The sequence below is a fragment of the Artibeus jamaicensis genome, unplaced genomic scaffold (genome assembly GCF_021234435.1).
Source record: "Artibeus jamaicensis isolate MK-2021 breed Jamaican fruit bat unplaced genomic scaffold, CSHL_Jam_final scaffold_847, whole genome shotgun sequence".
Taxonomy (NCBI): domain Eukaryota; kingdom Metazoa; phylum Chordata; class Mammalia; order Chiroptera; family Phyllostomidae; genus Artibeus; species Artibeus jamaicensis.
Window position 1 is genome coordinate 25,451,068 of NW_026522057.1, and position 15,630 is coordinate 25,466,697.

Genomic DNA, 15,630 nt, shown 5'->3' on the forward strand with positions numbered 1-15,630 from the left:
GACATCTGGGGTGTAGCTTACCCTTTCCTCCCCCCTCTGTGGCCCAGGTGAGTGAGGAGCTGATCCGAGTGGCCATCCTCTGGCACGAGATGTGGCACGAAGGCCTGGAAGAAGCTTCTCGTCTCTACTTCGGGGAGAGGAACGTGAAAGGCATGTTCGAGGTGCTGGAGCCCCTGCATGCGATGATGGAGCGGGGACCCCAGACTCTGAAGGAAACGTCCTTTAACCAGGTATGGGATAGCAGAGCCTGAAACGTGGGGCCCAGAGGCCTCATCAGACCCCCCTCCCTCCAGCCTTTCTACTGACCTGAATAAAATGATGGAGGTCACGGGGTGTAAAAACACCAGAAACTTAATTGTCATTAAGTTGCAAAACCCTCCCCAAATTTTAACTGGAAAACCACAAGATCCCTCTCGAGACCTTCCTTTACCTGACAAGCCACCCTGAGACTGGGGGCTCTGGGATGGGGGAGCTGCAGAGCCGCCTCCCAGATGGCGTGCACCGAGGGGCCCTGCCATCTGTCTGCCTGGGAGTCGGCCCGGCTCAGTCGCCGCCTGGGACCACTTGCACGTTCCCCCCATGTCCCCTCCCAGGCCTACGGGCGAGACCTAATGGAGGCCCAGGAGTGGTGCCGGAAGTACATGAAGTCAGGGAACGTCAAGGACCTCACCCAGGCCTGGGACCTCTATTATCACGTGTTCAGACGAATCTCCAAGCAGCTGCCTCAGGTAGGGTCTGCAGGATGTGGCGGGATTAACTGTCATTCTGGTCCTTTCTGTGTTACTGCCTGTCATGTTATGGCACTAATTCCAAAGCACCCGGTTTTGCTTTGCAGACTTTGGGACAAGTCAGTGCTATTAGCAGTTCGTTGAAAAATACTTAAATTGCATTTAAATTCCTCCTGGAGGCAGAAAACTAACCCCTGTGGCGACTGTTCCCAGCTCACATCCTTGGAGCTGCAGTACGTCTCCCCCAAACTTCTGATGTGCCGAGACCTTGAGTTGGCCGTGCCGGGGACATACGACCCCAACCAGCCGATCATTCGCATCCAGTCCATAGCACCGTCCTTGCAAGTCATCACGTCCAAGCAGAGGCCCCGGAAGCTGACACTTATGGGTAAGGACCACTGTGCACGTCTCTCTGTGCACCTCCCTCCCACCCTGGCCGGACCCCGCCCAGCCGTGGAAAACACTGCTTGCTGTTCCCGCTGCCATCTTTCACATGCTCCATCTCCCCTCCATGTCTACTGTGAGGGAAGTAGAGGACGCCCGGGTTTCTCCACGTCCCAGTTCTCCTCGAGACTCCCAGTGCGTTCACATAGCTGCGCTCGTGTAAGCGAAGCGAAGCCGTCCCGCATGGGGCCAGGCGGCAGGGCTTCGTGGAGTGCGCAGCGTGGAGCACGGGCTGCGGGAGGCAGCGGCGGGGCCGACGGGGCCGACAGAGGCATCTGGGTGCACGCATGGACAGGACGGCTGCACCGAGGAGCGGCGTCTGGGCCCTGGAGTGTTCTTTTACCATCAGAGTCCCTCTTTGTGGGACAGGATTGTGTGAAATCCAGACAAGGCGGAATGAACTCTCAGGCTTGTTCCCTGTTGGGGATAGTTTCGGGGGGCCTAAGGACTCTGGTGGCACTTTGAGGCCTCTCGCCCTTAGTAAATAATACCCGTGTTCTTTATGTGCAGTGATTATGCGCCAGCACCAGTTCTTCGGGGTCCATAGGTGGTTAGAGTCTCTCCAGGGCTGGCGTCTACTAATTCCAAAACATGTGTCAGTCAGGTTCTCTGCCGGGTCTAATTTAAAAGACCTGACGAAGGAACTGCTTCCAGAGGTGTGAGCAGAGTTCAGAGAACCGACCGTGAGAAGCTCTTACCCTCACCTTCCAGACCTTAAAAGGCAAGGAGCCCATCCGGGGCTCGCACCACCTGTTACACAGTGAGCTGAGGTTCGAGAACACCTCAGCCTCCTGCTCGCCGACTCCACAGAAGTAACCCGGGAGCTGGCTGTGAAAGACATGGGTTCACCGGCTTCCTGCCGCACAGGCTGCGCCAGCACAGACTTATGCAGAGCACGGGAAACAAAGCCGACGGCCTGTGTGGGGGGTGCTCGCACACGAGCTCCGGGAGATCGGACCACCAGCCATGTCTGCAGTTGCTCACAGTCTGGGCTCGCGTGTGGAAGCAGTTTCTCTTCGGCCATTTCCTGAATGGGGAGCTGGTCAGGCTCCCAAGCTCTTACGGTCCCTTACAGAGGGCCTTCGTCACGTTCCCTCCGGGTGGGAAGGGACCCGTGTCCTAACACACCACACACCACCAGAAGCCGTAGCCCAGGTGCAGGGGCAGAGCTGTCTCTGGAACCGTGGCAGGCTGGTTGTCAGGGGCAAGTGCTCTGACCCCTCCCTCTTCCTGCCTGCTGACCTCCTGCTCGTGCGCCCGTGGGCCAAGCCCAGTCCAGAGCCCAGGTGACCCTGTCTGGAGAGGTCGGGCTTCTCAGATCAGAGCAGGACAGAGAAGGGCAGGGTGGGTTGGGGAGGGGAACATTCAGAGCAGCCATTTCTATGCAGAATCAGCCCTGGTCCTCGAAGACAGAACTTTTTCAGTGTATTTGTTTTTAATTTGAACTACATCACATTGGGGGACCATCAAAAGCAGGGCCATTTTAATTTTTCTTCAATTCTAGGGAGTTTTTCACTGCTGGTAGGGTAAAGTATATGAAGTCTGCAGGCCCTTTGAGGACAGTAGCGGCCCACCCGACCGGGTTTGAGACCCTCTCGGTCTGCACTGACTGCCCTGCCCTTTCCTTACAGGCAGCAACGGGCATGAGTTCGTTTTCCTCCTGAAGGGCCACGAGGACCTGCGGCAGGACGAGCGGGTGATGCAGCTCTTCGGCCTGGTCAACACGCTGCTGGCCAACGACCCAACCTCCCTGCGGAAGAACCTCAGGTGCTCGGGACAGCGGGCCCTTTCCTGCGTCTCTGCCTTGCAGTCATGTCCCGCTACGAGACGTGTTATAAGAAAAACCCTCCAGATGTTTAGAGTGCTCTCTGGCAATGCCTGTGACAGCCATGAAGGCCCAGAGCGGAGCCCTCTGTGGCCTCAGACTGGAAACTCCGCACATTCGATGCGTTGCCCCCAGTGGGGTTCCAGCCCAGCCGGGCCTTCCCTTCCCCCGGCTCTCCCTCACCCTCCTCTATTAAGAACACGGATATTAAGTTGGGAGGTTATTTTCAGCTTAGAAATAATCACTGCGTTTCCCCCAGAGCATCGAGTTTGTTGGGAGGGTTGGGAGACCCACGTGCCTTTCACACCGTCGGTGCACTCCCGTTAGAGAGGCCTCGTCCTTTGCACAAGGCCCTCATCACACCCCTCAAAACAGCCCTGTGCAGGGGGGTTGTTGAAACTAGTGTGCACGTGTCGTGAGTGGGTCAGAGGTGTGCGCCGGTTACCGTGCAGTAACCTCGCTTTCCTGTGGGCGCCAGCATCCAGAGATACGCAGTCATTCCTTTATCGACCAACTCGGGCCTCATCGGCTGGGTCCCCCACTGTGACACGCTGCACGCCCTCATCCGGGACTACAGGGAGAAGAAGAAGATCCTCCTCAACATCGAGCACCGCATCATGTTGCGGGTACGTGAGTCTGCCGCCGGACCTCCTTTAACCTCCCAGGGGCAGAGCTCACCAGTCGGGGGCCGTGCAGACCTGCTTTTCTTGTGCTCTTATGTGTGCCCATCACCAAGAACTTGGTTTGAGAGACTTGGCCACTGGAGAAGGTTTAAGGATGTGAGTTCTAAGATAATAACCTTCTCTGAGAAACAGAAGGACCCTAAAGCCCAGAGTTTAAGGTTTTATGAGACCGAACAGTGTTATTTATCAGGTGTGTAATGCACGCAGGGCGCCGGCCCTGTGGAGAGAGAAAGTCTAGGAGATGAGACTTTCTCCCAGGAGAGAAAGTGTAAGTGATGAGACAGAGTTGTTTTTGCCCCGAGCCTTAACCCCTCCAGGGCTCTCTCACACCGGTGGGCTGTGCTGCGGTGAGGCCTGAGGTTTTACCTTAGGCCCTGGCGCTGCCTGTGGTCACCGGTGAGAGTGGCCACACCGTGTTTCCTTTCGCAACGTTCTTACTTTGCTTCTCCTATTGGCTGTGGTGGCGAAATTCGAACCCAGCTCTAACCGGACCTGAGCCTTCCTCCTTCCTGGCTTTAGCTGCTTGACCCGGGCCGGGCCGCGCTCTCACCATGGTTGTGTCCCGATGCAGATGGCTCCGGACTACGACCACCTGACTCTGATGCAGAAGGTGGAGGTGTTCGAGCACGCCGTCAATAACACGGCCGGGGACGACCTGGCCAAGCTGCTGTGGCTGAAGAGCCCCAGCTCCGAGGTACGGCCCCGCTCCGGGCAGGGGGCTCCCCCGGGTGTTCGGGTGCGCCTGTGGGCGCCTCTGTCCTGGTCAGCCGAGGACTGTGTGCGGTCTTCCGTGACACAGATGGAATGGGCGAGCGGGCAGGTGCAGATGCAGGGCTTCGACCTTTCTCCCATTTCTCACAGTGAGCTCTTGTGCAGTGAGGCGCTCAGATCTTCACGTGTGTTACAGATTTCCTCTCCGTTTGGCGTTTTAATTTTGTAAATGATATGTTTCTCGGTTTTGAGTTTGTGTTTTGTGTTTGATGTACAGACATTTTTTAAGTTACACGTTAACAGGTTTTTAAGTATTTAAAATTTGTGCCTTTGGCTTTATATTGAGAAAGATCCTCCTCACCTCAAGATTATGTATCTTTTTACATATATTGTACTAATTATCAGATTTGTTTTTACATTTAAATCCTTAACTAAATTTGGAATCTAGCATTAGGATATCAATTTTATTTTCTTAAGATACCTAGCCAACACCACTGTATTTACCAGATAACTCATTTTTTCCCTATTTAAGAGACTCCATCTTTATTGTGCACTAAACTCGGATTTCCTTGTAGAGCTTCTGTTCTGTTTCATGGATCTTTCTGCCTGTTCCTCCTCAAGCTCCACACCGTCAGCGCACGTTTCTCCTCCTCGGCTATTTTCACACTTTCTCTTCTGGATAAATTTGTGATCATTTTGTTAAGGTCTCAAAAAAAAGCCACTGAATATTTATTGGAATTACATTAAATGTATCAAATAATTTGGGAGGATATTACATCTTGACAATCTTAAGTGGATATTCGTAAACAGATATTTTCACTTACTCAAGTCTGTATTTCTAAGCCAAGTTCAACTTGTTTATCTAAGTTCTGCACATTTCTAGTTTATTTCAAACATTGTGAATGTGATCTTTATCCCATTCTACGTCCTAACTCATTATAACGGGATGTAAGCAAACCACTGGTTGGGGTTTATACCATTTAGGTGAAAACCATTTAAAGTTTCTGGAGCCTGTGTTCACTTGAGTTCCTGTGTTCCAGGTGTGGTTTGACCGAAGAACCAATTATACTCGCTCTTTAGCTGTCATGTCCATGGTCGGGTATATTCTGGGCCTGGGAGATAGGTGAGTGAGTTGAATTTGTTTCTTTTAGTCTCTCTCTCCACAACGGTGGTCTTCAGTGGTTTCATCTTGTTGCCCGGTGACATCGATGACCATCTGGTGAATATTTGTACTTTGTACTTCAGGCACGTTTTGCGGCATCAGCCTTAGTCTTCTGTTTGTTACCGTGTCCACAAGACAGCACGTCAGACTAAAGAGAAGCAAAGCCATAGTTCAAGGGCACTGCTTCCTGCATAGGTTGGTTCAGTGTATTAAACAGCCACATTAAATCCAACTGATTTGTTGATTCACTAAACATTTATGAATCACCATTACGCTAAGATAAATAATTCTGTTTCTGTCATTGAAACCAACCAAAGTAGACCCTTCTGATATTTCTTCGTGATACATTTTATCCAAATGTACTGACTGGAAGAGTCGTTTAGGAATGTTCAGAAATGGACTCCATAGGCTTTTTAAAAAAAACTAGTTTTCTGATGTCCACTATCTTTCTCCTGGGATCATGTCTCATGCACTTATTTGAGAGTAAAAGGAATTTTATCCCACAAAAATAATAAATACGTATTTACAAAAATAAAAGGCAGAATGCCTGTTGACAGAACTCAGGCGTCCCTGCCTGTGGGCTCCCGGGCTCAGGGCGGCGAGGCCCCGGGGAGGCAGGAAGCAGCCAGGCAGAGCCCTGCTGCTCCGAGACACCAGCACCGCCAGAACCGTTCATCTCGGACCAAGGCTTCCCGGTGCCGTGGGGCGACTGGTGACGCAGCAGATAAATCCTTGTTTCGGGCCTAGAGCAGGGGCTGGGAAACTTCTATAAAGAGTCAGATGATAAATATTTTTGGCTTCGTTGGCTATATAACCTCTTGTTACAACTACTCATGTCTGCCATTGTAGCACAAAAGCAGCCTGAAACAATACTGAAGCAAGTGAGCATGACAGTGTTTCAATAAAACTTTATGTACTAGAGCGGCTGGGGGTCTGGATTTGGCCCGAGAGCTGTACTCTGTACGCGGCCGACCTGTGGTCTGCAGTATCGCGTGCTTGTTGATCTGTTGCCAGTGTTGCTCTCTCGACCTGCCCTGGTCTCTGCTGTTTCTCAAAGGCACCCGTCCAACCTGATGCTGGACCGGCTGAGCGGGAAGATTCTGCATATCGACTTCGGGGACTGCTTCGAGGTGAACTCCCGTTCCGGGGCGCCACATAAAGCTCCCCCTCCTGGATGGCCGGTGTTCGCCCTCCTCTGACTGTGTCGGCAAACTTAAGCCCACAACGCATTGTCTTACCTCTCCCTCTCCTACCAAGGTGATAGGAGGTCGATCTAAAAAATGATATCCATTTTCTTAACACTTGGTGTAGTTGGCCTCAAACGCCCCTTGGGGCGAGGACCACTTGTTCACTGTGCGCACCCCCCACTTCAGGCAGAGGACCTCCCCCTCCGCGTGGCCTGCTGGCCCAAGGCCTGGCACGATGCACTCATCCCCTTTTTGTTCCCTCTGTCCGTTTCCCATCCTTCTTTCCCTATGTTTTCTTTCAAATTCCTGTGATAAGTCCGCTCACTAAACTCAAGCTGCTTCATTTCTGTGCTTTGACTGAACTCAGTGCTAGTGATGCAAAGAAAAGCCGGCTGCCTTCACCTGGCGCTAGCCAGTGAACACATTCTAACCAGTGCACTTGGGTCTTTCCCTTTCGTGCCCTATAGGTTGCTATGACCAGAGAGAAATTCCCCGAGAAGATTCCATTTAGACTGACAAGAATGTTGACCAACGCTATGGAGGTGAGTAGATATCGGTAAGAAGCTGCTTTGGAACAGGGTCGATACAGTTCCAGCCCTCCCTGAGGACAGACTCACTTGTTAGGGCCCACGAGTTTTCCAGAATGCCCGGAATACGTCTGTCGTCTTTTCCCGGTATTTTCTATCATGTTAGAAATGACCAGTCTTTGAAAGAGTTACCATTCTTTACAGCTCACGAATCACAATGTCGTGTGAGTCACAGTTACGACCTGATGGGCTGCTTGCTCTGAAGACATTCCCCGCCTGACATATCAGTAATGGCCTGTGTCTGCTCCCTCAGTGGGGGTGACCACCCTCCCGACAGCCTGACTTTGGTCACGGGGCCAGCGGGGGCCAGTATCAGTGCCTCCGTGGTGAGTGGCTGTGGCCTCGCTGCAGGTTACTGGTCTGGACGGCAACTACAGAATCACGTGCCACACGGTGATGGAGGTGCTCCGCGAACACAAGGACAGCGTCATGGCCGTGCTGGAAGCCTTCGTCTACGACCCCTTGCTGAACTGGAGGCTGATGGACAGTGAGTATCAGCAAGTGCTTGGGAGCCAGAGTCGGCACCTTCCAGACCAGGAGCATCTGCCACGGCACGTTCCACTGACTCCGGGGCTGTCTCGCCCGGAGCCTGAGACACTTCCCTGAACCATTGCTTTACATTTCACCAAGTAGCTCAGGTGTCTGGAAGTGAACTTCAAGTATTTTTATTTAAACAGAAAACTCAGCCCTGGCTGATAGCTCATGTGGCTCAGTGGATTGAGTGTCAGCCTGCAAACTAAAAAGTTACCAGTTTGATTCCTGGTCAGGGAAGGTGCATGGGTTGCAGCCACGTCCCCAGTTGGGGGCGTGCAAGAGGCAACCAATCAGTGTTTCTCCCACACTTTGATATTTAAATAAATAAAATCTTTAAAAATAAATAGGACAGAAAACTCCAATCGTTGATTTGGATATTAATTAAGATGTTTCAGTATAAATTAAGCACCCTAGCAAACTCTGTTCGGGTCTCACGTCGAGCGGCAAGCCGGAATTCTGACAGGCGGCGTGCACGGTTCCCATTCGAGTCCGGGCCACCGCAGTCCGCCCTTCGCTCCTGCCGCCCAGAAGGTCACTGACCACAGGGGCCTGATCCCCGATTAAGTCATGCTTTTGCCTTAGGAGGTCTGGGTTATGCCACCTAAGTCCAGCCAGAGGACACAGAGTGTCCCTCGGGGTCGGAGACCCATACTGCCGTCACCCATGTGCTCCCGAATAGCGTGTCTTTGGTCCTCCTGACAGAATGTGGCTGTTGGAAACATTATATTTTTACGATTGTGAGGAGATATCAGATTGACTAAGTTTCTTTCAGTCAGAGTCTGAAGCACTTTTCAACCACCCCTTTCTTTTTTTCCCTAGCAAATACCAAAGGCAACAAGCGATCCCGTACAAGGACAGATTCCTACTCTGCCGGCCAGTCAGTAGGTGGGTGCCCCCCATGGGAGACAACAGGTTCTGCTCCCTTTTATCCGAGTGTTTCTAGAATGGGGGGGGCTCTGTTACTGCTGTTAGGAGGCAGAACTTAAAGTAGTAACGGATGCTAAATAGGAAGGGAGTGAACATAAAGGAAAGATGCCGTCACTGCTGAAGTATCTATCACCCAATGGGCATTTGTTTAACTTGGTCTAGAAATATTTACTGAGCATCAGCACCTCGTCCATGCTTTGGTTAATGCCCCTCAGGATGCAGTGGGTGCCTAAAGCTCAGAAACTTTCATCACACTACCCAATCATCACACAGCTCTAAAAGTACAATGGAAAGTATTCTGAATATTAGTGTTTAGCGTGCCCTCTAGGGGTGTCTGGATCGGGACAGTCTGTAGCTCTGTTGCCTCGATCCTAAGGCATCGTTAGTAGCTCAGAAGTGGGCAGATGGAAGCAGTAGAAGTGCACGCACGCTGCTGCCTGAGCAGCCAGGAAGCCACGAGAATGTCCCCAGGAGTGCGGTGCGTGGAGGAGAGTCCCGGGCAGGCAGCGCCCTCCGGGGCCGGAGCACGGCCTCGGACCGAGCCCCCTCCAGAGGTCTGACGGTGCAGCGTTCGGCTCTGTTTGGCCATCCTCTCGCCCCTCCACCACAGCCTGTCCCTTTCATCCTCTTAACACCCACAACGTCTGCACAGCGCACGTTTTGGGAAATACTGCGGAGCACGTGGAAAAAGTAAATATCTTCTCCAATCATGTATGGAACATTTGCAGCTAGTTACTTAGCTAAGCCAAATTATCTTTAAGGGCGCAATGGAGATTGCGCTAAAGAAGCACAGAATCACATTATAGAATTGACCAAAATGTTTATGGAATAATAAGAGAGCAGTACAATCCACTGTGTAGTCAAGCACCACACCACCTGCCGTGGAGAAGGGCAGAGGGACTAAGCGGAGTTACCGTTCCAAACTGCGGTGGGGGAGGGAGCTCTCGGGGTGGCGGCGTTTGAGCTGAGACCTACTGGACAGATGGAACTTGGCGGGTAGAGGGGAGAACAGTGTTCTGGGCAGGAAAATGCAGTCCTGGGTTACAGTGGCGTCTCTGCACGTGCACGGCTCTACCCCAGACACCGTGCTAAGCTTGCAAATGCCTAGGTCCCCGCCATGTCCGGGGCGCCTTGTGCAAGTGACTGGCTTCATCCAAAATACGTGAGACACTGCTGAGCTGTCAGCGTCATTGGGGGACTTCCACATGCTGCCTGTGGCTGCAGAGGGAAATTAGGACGGCCAGCTCTGGCTCTGATGCCACTGGGTGGGGGTGGACCTGGTTATTTTCATGTGTCTTAAAAGTTCTAGGGGGTCATGAAGAAAGTGTTGTTATCAGTAGCTTCATTTTGAAAGTCTGTGGTGTGCAGCAGTGTGTAAATAACTTTATCATTCTTACTCTGCGCTCTTCCCCCGAAGGCCACTGAAGGCCACAGCAGTGGAGGGTGACCCTAAAGCCTCAGGACTTTTTCTCCCCAGAGTTAATATATAAATTCCTCCAAAGAAGAACACTTCAGTCAACATGTGTGACCCATTGAGAACTCGTTTTCTCCATATTAGTATTAGGGTTTTTTATTATTTTGTTGTTGTTAATTTTGGTGGGGGAGGCATCAGTGTGTTGTCCCACCTATTTCTGCATTCCTTAGTTGTTTCTGGTATGTGCCCTGACCGAGGGTTGAACCTGCAACCCTTGCATACGGGGACAGTGCTTTAACCAACTGAGCTACCTGGCCAGGGCTTACCAGATTTTGTCTAACCAGATAAGTTTTGTCTCCAGGTCTTTGACTCATGCTCCTGGTTTCTAAGTCAGAATATTTTATTAGTGCTGTTTGCTTGAAAACGCACACTCTTAACATACACACAGACCAACACAGCACTTCCCTCTCCGTCCCCCTTCGAGGTGGGTAGTGCAAGTCTCAGAGGGAATGCAGTGTGTGAAGCGTTAGAGCTCAGACCTCGGAACAAAGGCCTTTTGAATTTTCAGCTAATTGATTTTCTTCCTCTTAGAAATTTTGGATGGTGTGGAACTTGGGGAGCCAGCCCACAAGAAAACCGGGACCACAGTGCCAGAATCTATTCATTCTTTCAGTAAGTCCACCCTCTAAGTACTTGCGCCAGTAACTGGCTCATTAAGAAAATAGCAGCTGTGTTTTACCATGGGAGGCTCGAGGAGATGAAGCCACAAAACCGCCTTTGAGCAGGAAAGGTTCCGTGAATTTCTCATTGTGTTCCGAGGACAAAGGCAGACACAGGGGAAGGATTGCTCAGCACTTACAAAAGGGAATGTTTGAGAAGAGCAGGGATGTCCGCTGAACCTGCTCTGATGATCCAGTTCTCACTTTCGTTTTTTGTTTCTACTTTGTATATTCCAGTCGGAGATGGTCTGGTCAAACCAGAGGCCCTAAATAAGAAAGCTATTCAGATCATTAACAGAGTCCGAGATAAGCTCACTGGTGAGTATGTGTGTGTGTTTGATTAAAAGAACTCGAAATCCGAGCGCCTTTTCTCCCCGACTGGGCGGCCACCTATTCCCGAGTGGTGCTGGCGCCCACGCCTGGCCTGCGCTCCTGGAGTGTCTCTGAGGCTGTCACTTACGACCCCTCCCCGGTGCTCTGTCTAGGAAACTCACAGTAGGTGATGTCATCACTCTCATCTTAACAGACGTCAGGAGTTCTGTTGGGTCCAAAGTCATCCAAGTTCAGGAAACTTTTTTATCATCAGGATTTGACATGAGAGCAGACCTGGCTGCTCCGGTCGTTGCCTATCTGTGCTGTGGTGGCTGCCACGGAGTAGGGACTCTGGGCGCGGGGAGGTGCCCCCATGTGAAAGGAAACATGTCACATGGCCAGGCGGCGTGACACAGAGGGCGGGGAGTCGAGGAAACAAAAGACCCTGGTTCCGCTGCTTCCTGTGTGACCCCTGAGCGCCTCTCTCGGTGTCTGAAGATGACAAAGGGCCTCTCGGAAGACAGGCCCCTCTGCGACATGGGGTGCCTGGCACGCAGGCTTTGTCACCAAGGTCTGTGTGTTTGGTGAGTGCCGGTGAATGCTGGGGGCTGAAGAAACTGTGCTGGTAGGAACAGACAGACCCTGCCTCTGGGGGCTCAGGTCTAAAGGGGACACCGTTTGAGTAGGAGGGAGGGACTTGGGGCTCTGGTGTCATGCACACATGGGAATTTAACCCACTTTCAGAGTTCTGGAAAAGCTCCCCACCCCCGACCCCAGCAAACCAGCCCTGGGGCTAAGATCTGAAAGAGGAATTAATTAGGGACAGATGATTCCAGGTACAGGAAATGGCGTGTGCCCTGTGGCAGGAGGAAGGGTGTATAGCAAGAACAGAGGTCCCAACTGACTGCCCCAGTGAACAGCTTAGTGCAAAAGTTTGGATCTGAGTGGCCCAGGCCCGGATCTTAGGGACCTGACGTGTTTATCCTGTGTGTTTATCCCGTAGCTGAGGGGGGAGAGGAATCGGGGAGAGTTTTCGAGTGGGTGGGGAGGGCAGAGGAGGGCCTGGGGGCCGGCAGAGTGCGGGCCTGTGTGTGGGTCAGAGCGTGGAGCTGCCCTCCAGGCCAGACGGTTGGTTAGGGCAGTGGAGTGGAGATGGGTTCACGAGGTCTTCAGGAGGTAAACCCAGAAGGACTGACGATGCGAAGGGACCTTTGGTGACCTTCTAAGAGCGGGGATAAGCCTGGCGGCCAGACTGAAGCACTCGAATGTGAAGGGAGACTGAGAAGCGAAGCAAGGAGACAAGTTTCAAAGCTCTTGAGAAGTTCGGCTGTGCAGGGATGAGAGAGGACATGGAGCTGGAGGAGGAGTGGTTAGGTGGCTGAGGAACGGCTTACAGAGAGGGGAGGGCAGTTGGGAGGGGGAGTTTGAGGGCCTGAGTGAGGGGAAGGGTAATTCATACGATAAGGCTCCTAGAGCAGGCAGCCACAGGACCCAAAGTGCAAGAGAACTTAGCCTTGAATGGTAGGAGGGACAGCTCTCCAGCGTCATGAGAACAAAGAAGAGGAAGCTCATGGCAAACAAATCCAGCAGCTCAACACTGCCTAGCACACCAGGGACCAAAAACGTGTGTTCAGTGACTGAACTCATCAAGTAGGTGAGGGCACCTGCTGAGGCTGAGAAACCAGAGAGGTTTGGGCACTTGGGGAGAGCAGAGGACTTGAAATGGTCCTCATGGAAATGGAAAGGCACGTTGCCCAAGAAGCAGCATGAGCCAGCCAGGCAGTGCCAAGTGCTGGTTTGAGGTTCGAGTTCATGAATTTATAATGGAAGCAGCCGCCCCGTGGGAGGAAAGGCTCAAGTCACGTGGAGGAGATTTCAAGTCCAACTGCCACGTAGCTTTCCTCCTCACGTTCAAGGGTGAACCGGCCTGGGCTGCATGGGGAGCCAAGCCAGGCAGGGCCAAGGAGGGAGTGAAAAAACAGGCGTAAATTAAACACTTCCTTTGTCTTGTCCCAGGTCGGGACTTCTCTCATGATGAAACTTTGGATGTCCCAACGCAAGTCGAGCTGCTCATCAAACAAGCAACGTCCCACGAAAACCTCTGCCAGTGCTACATTGGATGGTGAGCAGGTGTCCCCAAGTTCCTGTGTTCACATAGGCTGCCATGGCCCGTTCTGTGTCCGGGTCGCAAAGAAGGACTTACCCAAGTGCAGTCACAGTTTTACGTTTATTTACCTTCTTAATGGATGTTTCTCTCTCTCTTCTTCTCCTTTCCTCTCTCTCTCAAATCAATTAATTTTTCCACATACTATGCATTCATTGGTTGCCTCTTGTATGTGCCCTGACCAGGGATCAAACCTGCAACCTCGGAGTACTGCAGTGATGTAACCAACTGAGCTACCCATCCAGGGCCACTCAAATCTCTTTAAATGTTTATATTCACTGTGTGTGCTTTTTTCTCTAAAAAAGGAGAAAGTTGAGGTTCTGGCCGTGTAGCTCAGTTGGTTAGAGAATCGTCCTGATACGCCAAGGTTGCAGGTTTGATCCCTGGTCAGGGCATATACAAGAATCAATCAATGAAAGCATGAATTAAATAGAACAGTAAATCAATGTTTCTTTTTCTTTCCCTCTCTTAAAAAAAAATCAGTTTTTTTTTAAAAGGAGAAAATTGAAAAATACGGATGCCTACTTGGAGGGCAAGCACCAGAATAAGTTAAAATTCATTAAAAATTGTTTACAAGACTAAGACCTCCTTATTTGGGGGGGGTGAGGGGAATCTTCCTGGATTTTTGCTGTCAATTTTGAGGTACAGGAAGAACAAAGGAAAAAGCAGCCAGAACAGTGACAGAGAGGAGACGAAAAGACAAATTTATGCTCTGGGATTGCAACATCAAGGACCACTCTGGGGTCTGCTTTGTCTGATTGCCTGAGGCGTGCTCCAAGGTAGAAACTTGAGAGAAGGGGCGCGGGGAGCGCCCTCTGGGACCACCGTTGCCTGGAAGCAGCAGTGCAAAGACGAGTGTGTCTGGAAGCAGCAGTGCAAAGACGAGTGTGTCCCGCAGGATTAGTGAGGGGACATCTCAGCGAGAGTCCCCGGGGTCGGCAGACCTTAGTCTTTCCATTTTCAATGTATCTGCATAAAGCTTTGAAGAAGCTCAAATTATTAACATATTCCTTTTTTTTCTGTCTCCTTAGGTGTCCTTTCTGGTGACGGAGGCTCAGACGTGCCCGCAGCGCTTTTCTGGAGCCTTTTGTCCTCGGGTGGGTGCCTCCGTTCCACTGAAGCAGTGGTCGGAGAGCTCAACTCTGTGAAATATTTCCAAATGTAAATGAAAAGAACTACTGTATATTGAGTTGGTTTGAACCAACTTCCTAGCTGCTGTTGAAGAATATTATTATCAGAAACACAGGGCTTGGTTTGGTCCCCAGGACAGTAAACACAGTAATCCTCCATAAATCAAGCCATTGATTTTGGGGAACAAGAGATCTATAACTTTAGAAATACGGGTTTCGAGCTAACTCACAACTCATCCTAAGCATTTGCTGGTAGCAGAACGGCCTCATCGGTCCTCTCAACACGAGAACAGCAAACTCAGTGCAGTCGAAAGCCTCAGGTCGTGGAGGACGCGTCTTAGGGCTCTGGACTGGAAGGGAGCGGGAGAAGCCGACTTCATCGCTCTCACCGACCCCATTACCTCACTGGTCCAGCAGCAGCATCTGCAAGACAGGCCCAAGTGGGTGGGGAGAGGTCTGTCTGCTGCCTCACCCGTGATGCTGCGACAAACACACTCAGTCCAAGACCAGGCCACTAGGCGGGGAGTTTTTCAGAATGCTGTGTGGGCTAGGCGGAGCAAATGCGCAGGGCAGGTCACGGGGCAGTGGAGTGGTCCACACGGCTCTGGTGGGTTTTTAGGGAGGTCTGAATGCTCTGCGTTTAGAGCAGGGGCTCGGAAAACAAGCGCCGCCATGGAGGCGCTGCACACAGAGGGAAAGCCTCATACGTGTTGGGAATGACAAGCAAACGAAACGTTAAACTAAGTGCACAAAGTATAAAGTGTAGCCATGTCTAGACACCACGTCGTATCTGAATAATTTTTGTGCCAATAAATGACATCAGAATTTTAAAAAACATGTATGAATGGCTTTTTACTCATCATTACTCATAAAGGAAGCAGTTACTCCTTCAACATTCATTAAGCATTTAGTCCTAGGGACTGAGGGACCCTGGCTCTACATGACCTAGTCCATTTCTTCAAGGTGTTTACAGGCAGGGATGGCGTCACGTGGGAGTAGACTGTGACTCTGCCACACTAAGTGGCAGGGAGCCGTGCAGAGGGTGTGAGCTACGATACAGCTCTGAATGACTGATTCCGCTGAGCAGTGAGCCAACAGAGTCT

The 15,630-nt window shown here is 51.4% G+C and overlaps 1 protein-coding gene across 2 annotated transcripts in view; it reads left to right on the forward strand.

Moving 5' to 3' along the window:
- Positions 1-15,356, forward strand: part of MTOR (mechanistic target of rapamycin kinase) — a 109,879-nt gene extending 94,523 nt beyond the window's left edge. Inside the window, exons 44-58 of one of the 2 annotated variants that reach the window (XM_037165639.2) lie at positions 48-230; positions 594-728; positions 942-1,116; positions 2,804-2,939; positions 3,476-3,623; positions 4,252-4,374; positions 5,432-5,514; positions 6,611-6,683; positions 7,208-7,282; positions 7,679-7,814; positions 8,681-8,746; positions 10,794-10,874; positions 11,159-11,239; positions 13,250-13,355; positions 14,429-15,356. In XM_037165639.2, coding sequence (XP_037021534.1) covers positions 48-230; positions 594-728; positions 942-1,116; positions 2,804-2,939; positions 3,476-3,623; positions 4,252-4,374; positions 5,432-5,514; positions 6,611-6,683; positions 7,208-7,282; positions 7,679-7,814; positions 8,681-8,746; positions 10,794-10,874; positions 11,159-11,239; positions 13,250-13,355; positions 14,429-14,444 — 1,617 coding nt within the window. In that variant the 3' untranslated portion in view covers positions 14,445-15,356. Of the gene's footprint in view, positions 1-47; positions 231-593; positions 729-941; positions 1,117-2,803; positions 2,940-3,475; positions 3,624-4,251; positions 4,375-5,431; positions 5,515-5,542; positions 5,611-6,610; positions 6,684-7,207; positions 7,283-7,678; positions 7,815-8,680; positions 8,747-10,793; positions 10,875-11,158; positions 11,240-13,249; positions 13,356-14,428 lie in introns of both variants that reach the window. The other variant, XM_037165638.2, reaches the window with a different exon arrangement.
- Positions 15,357-15,630: the final 274 nt, after the last annotated feature.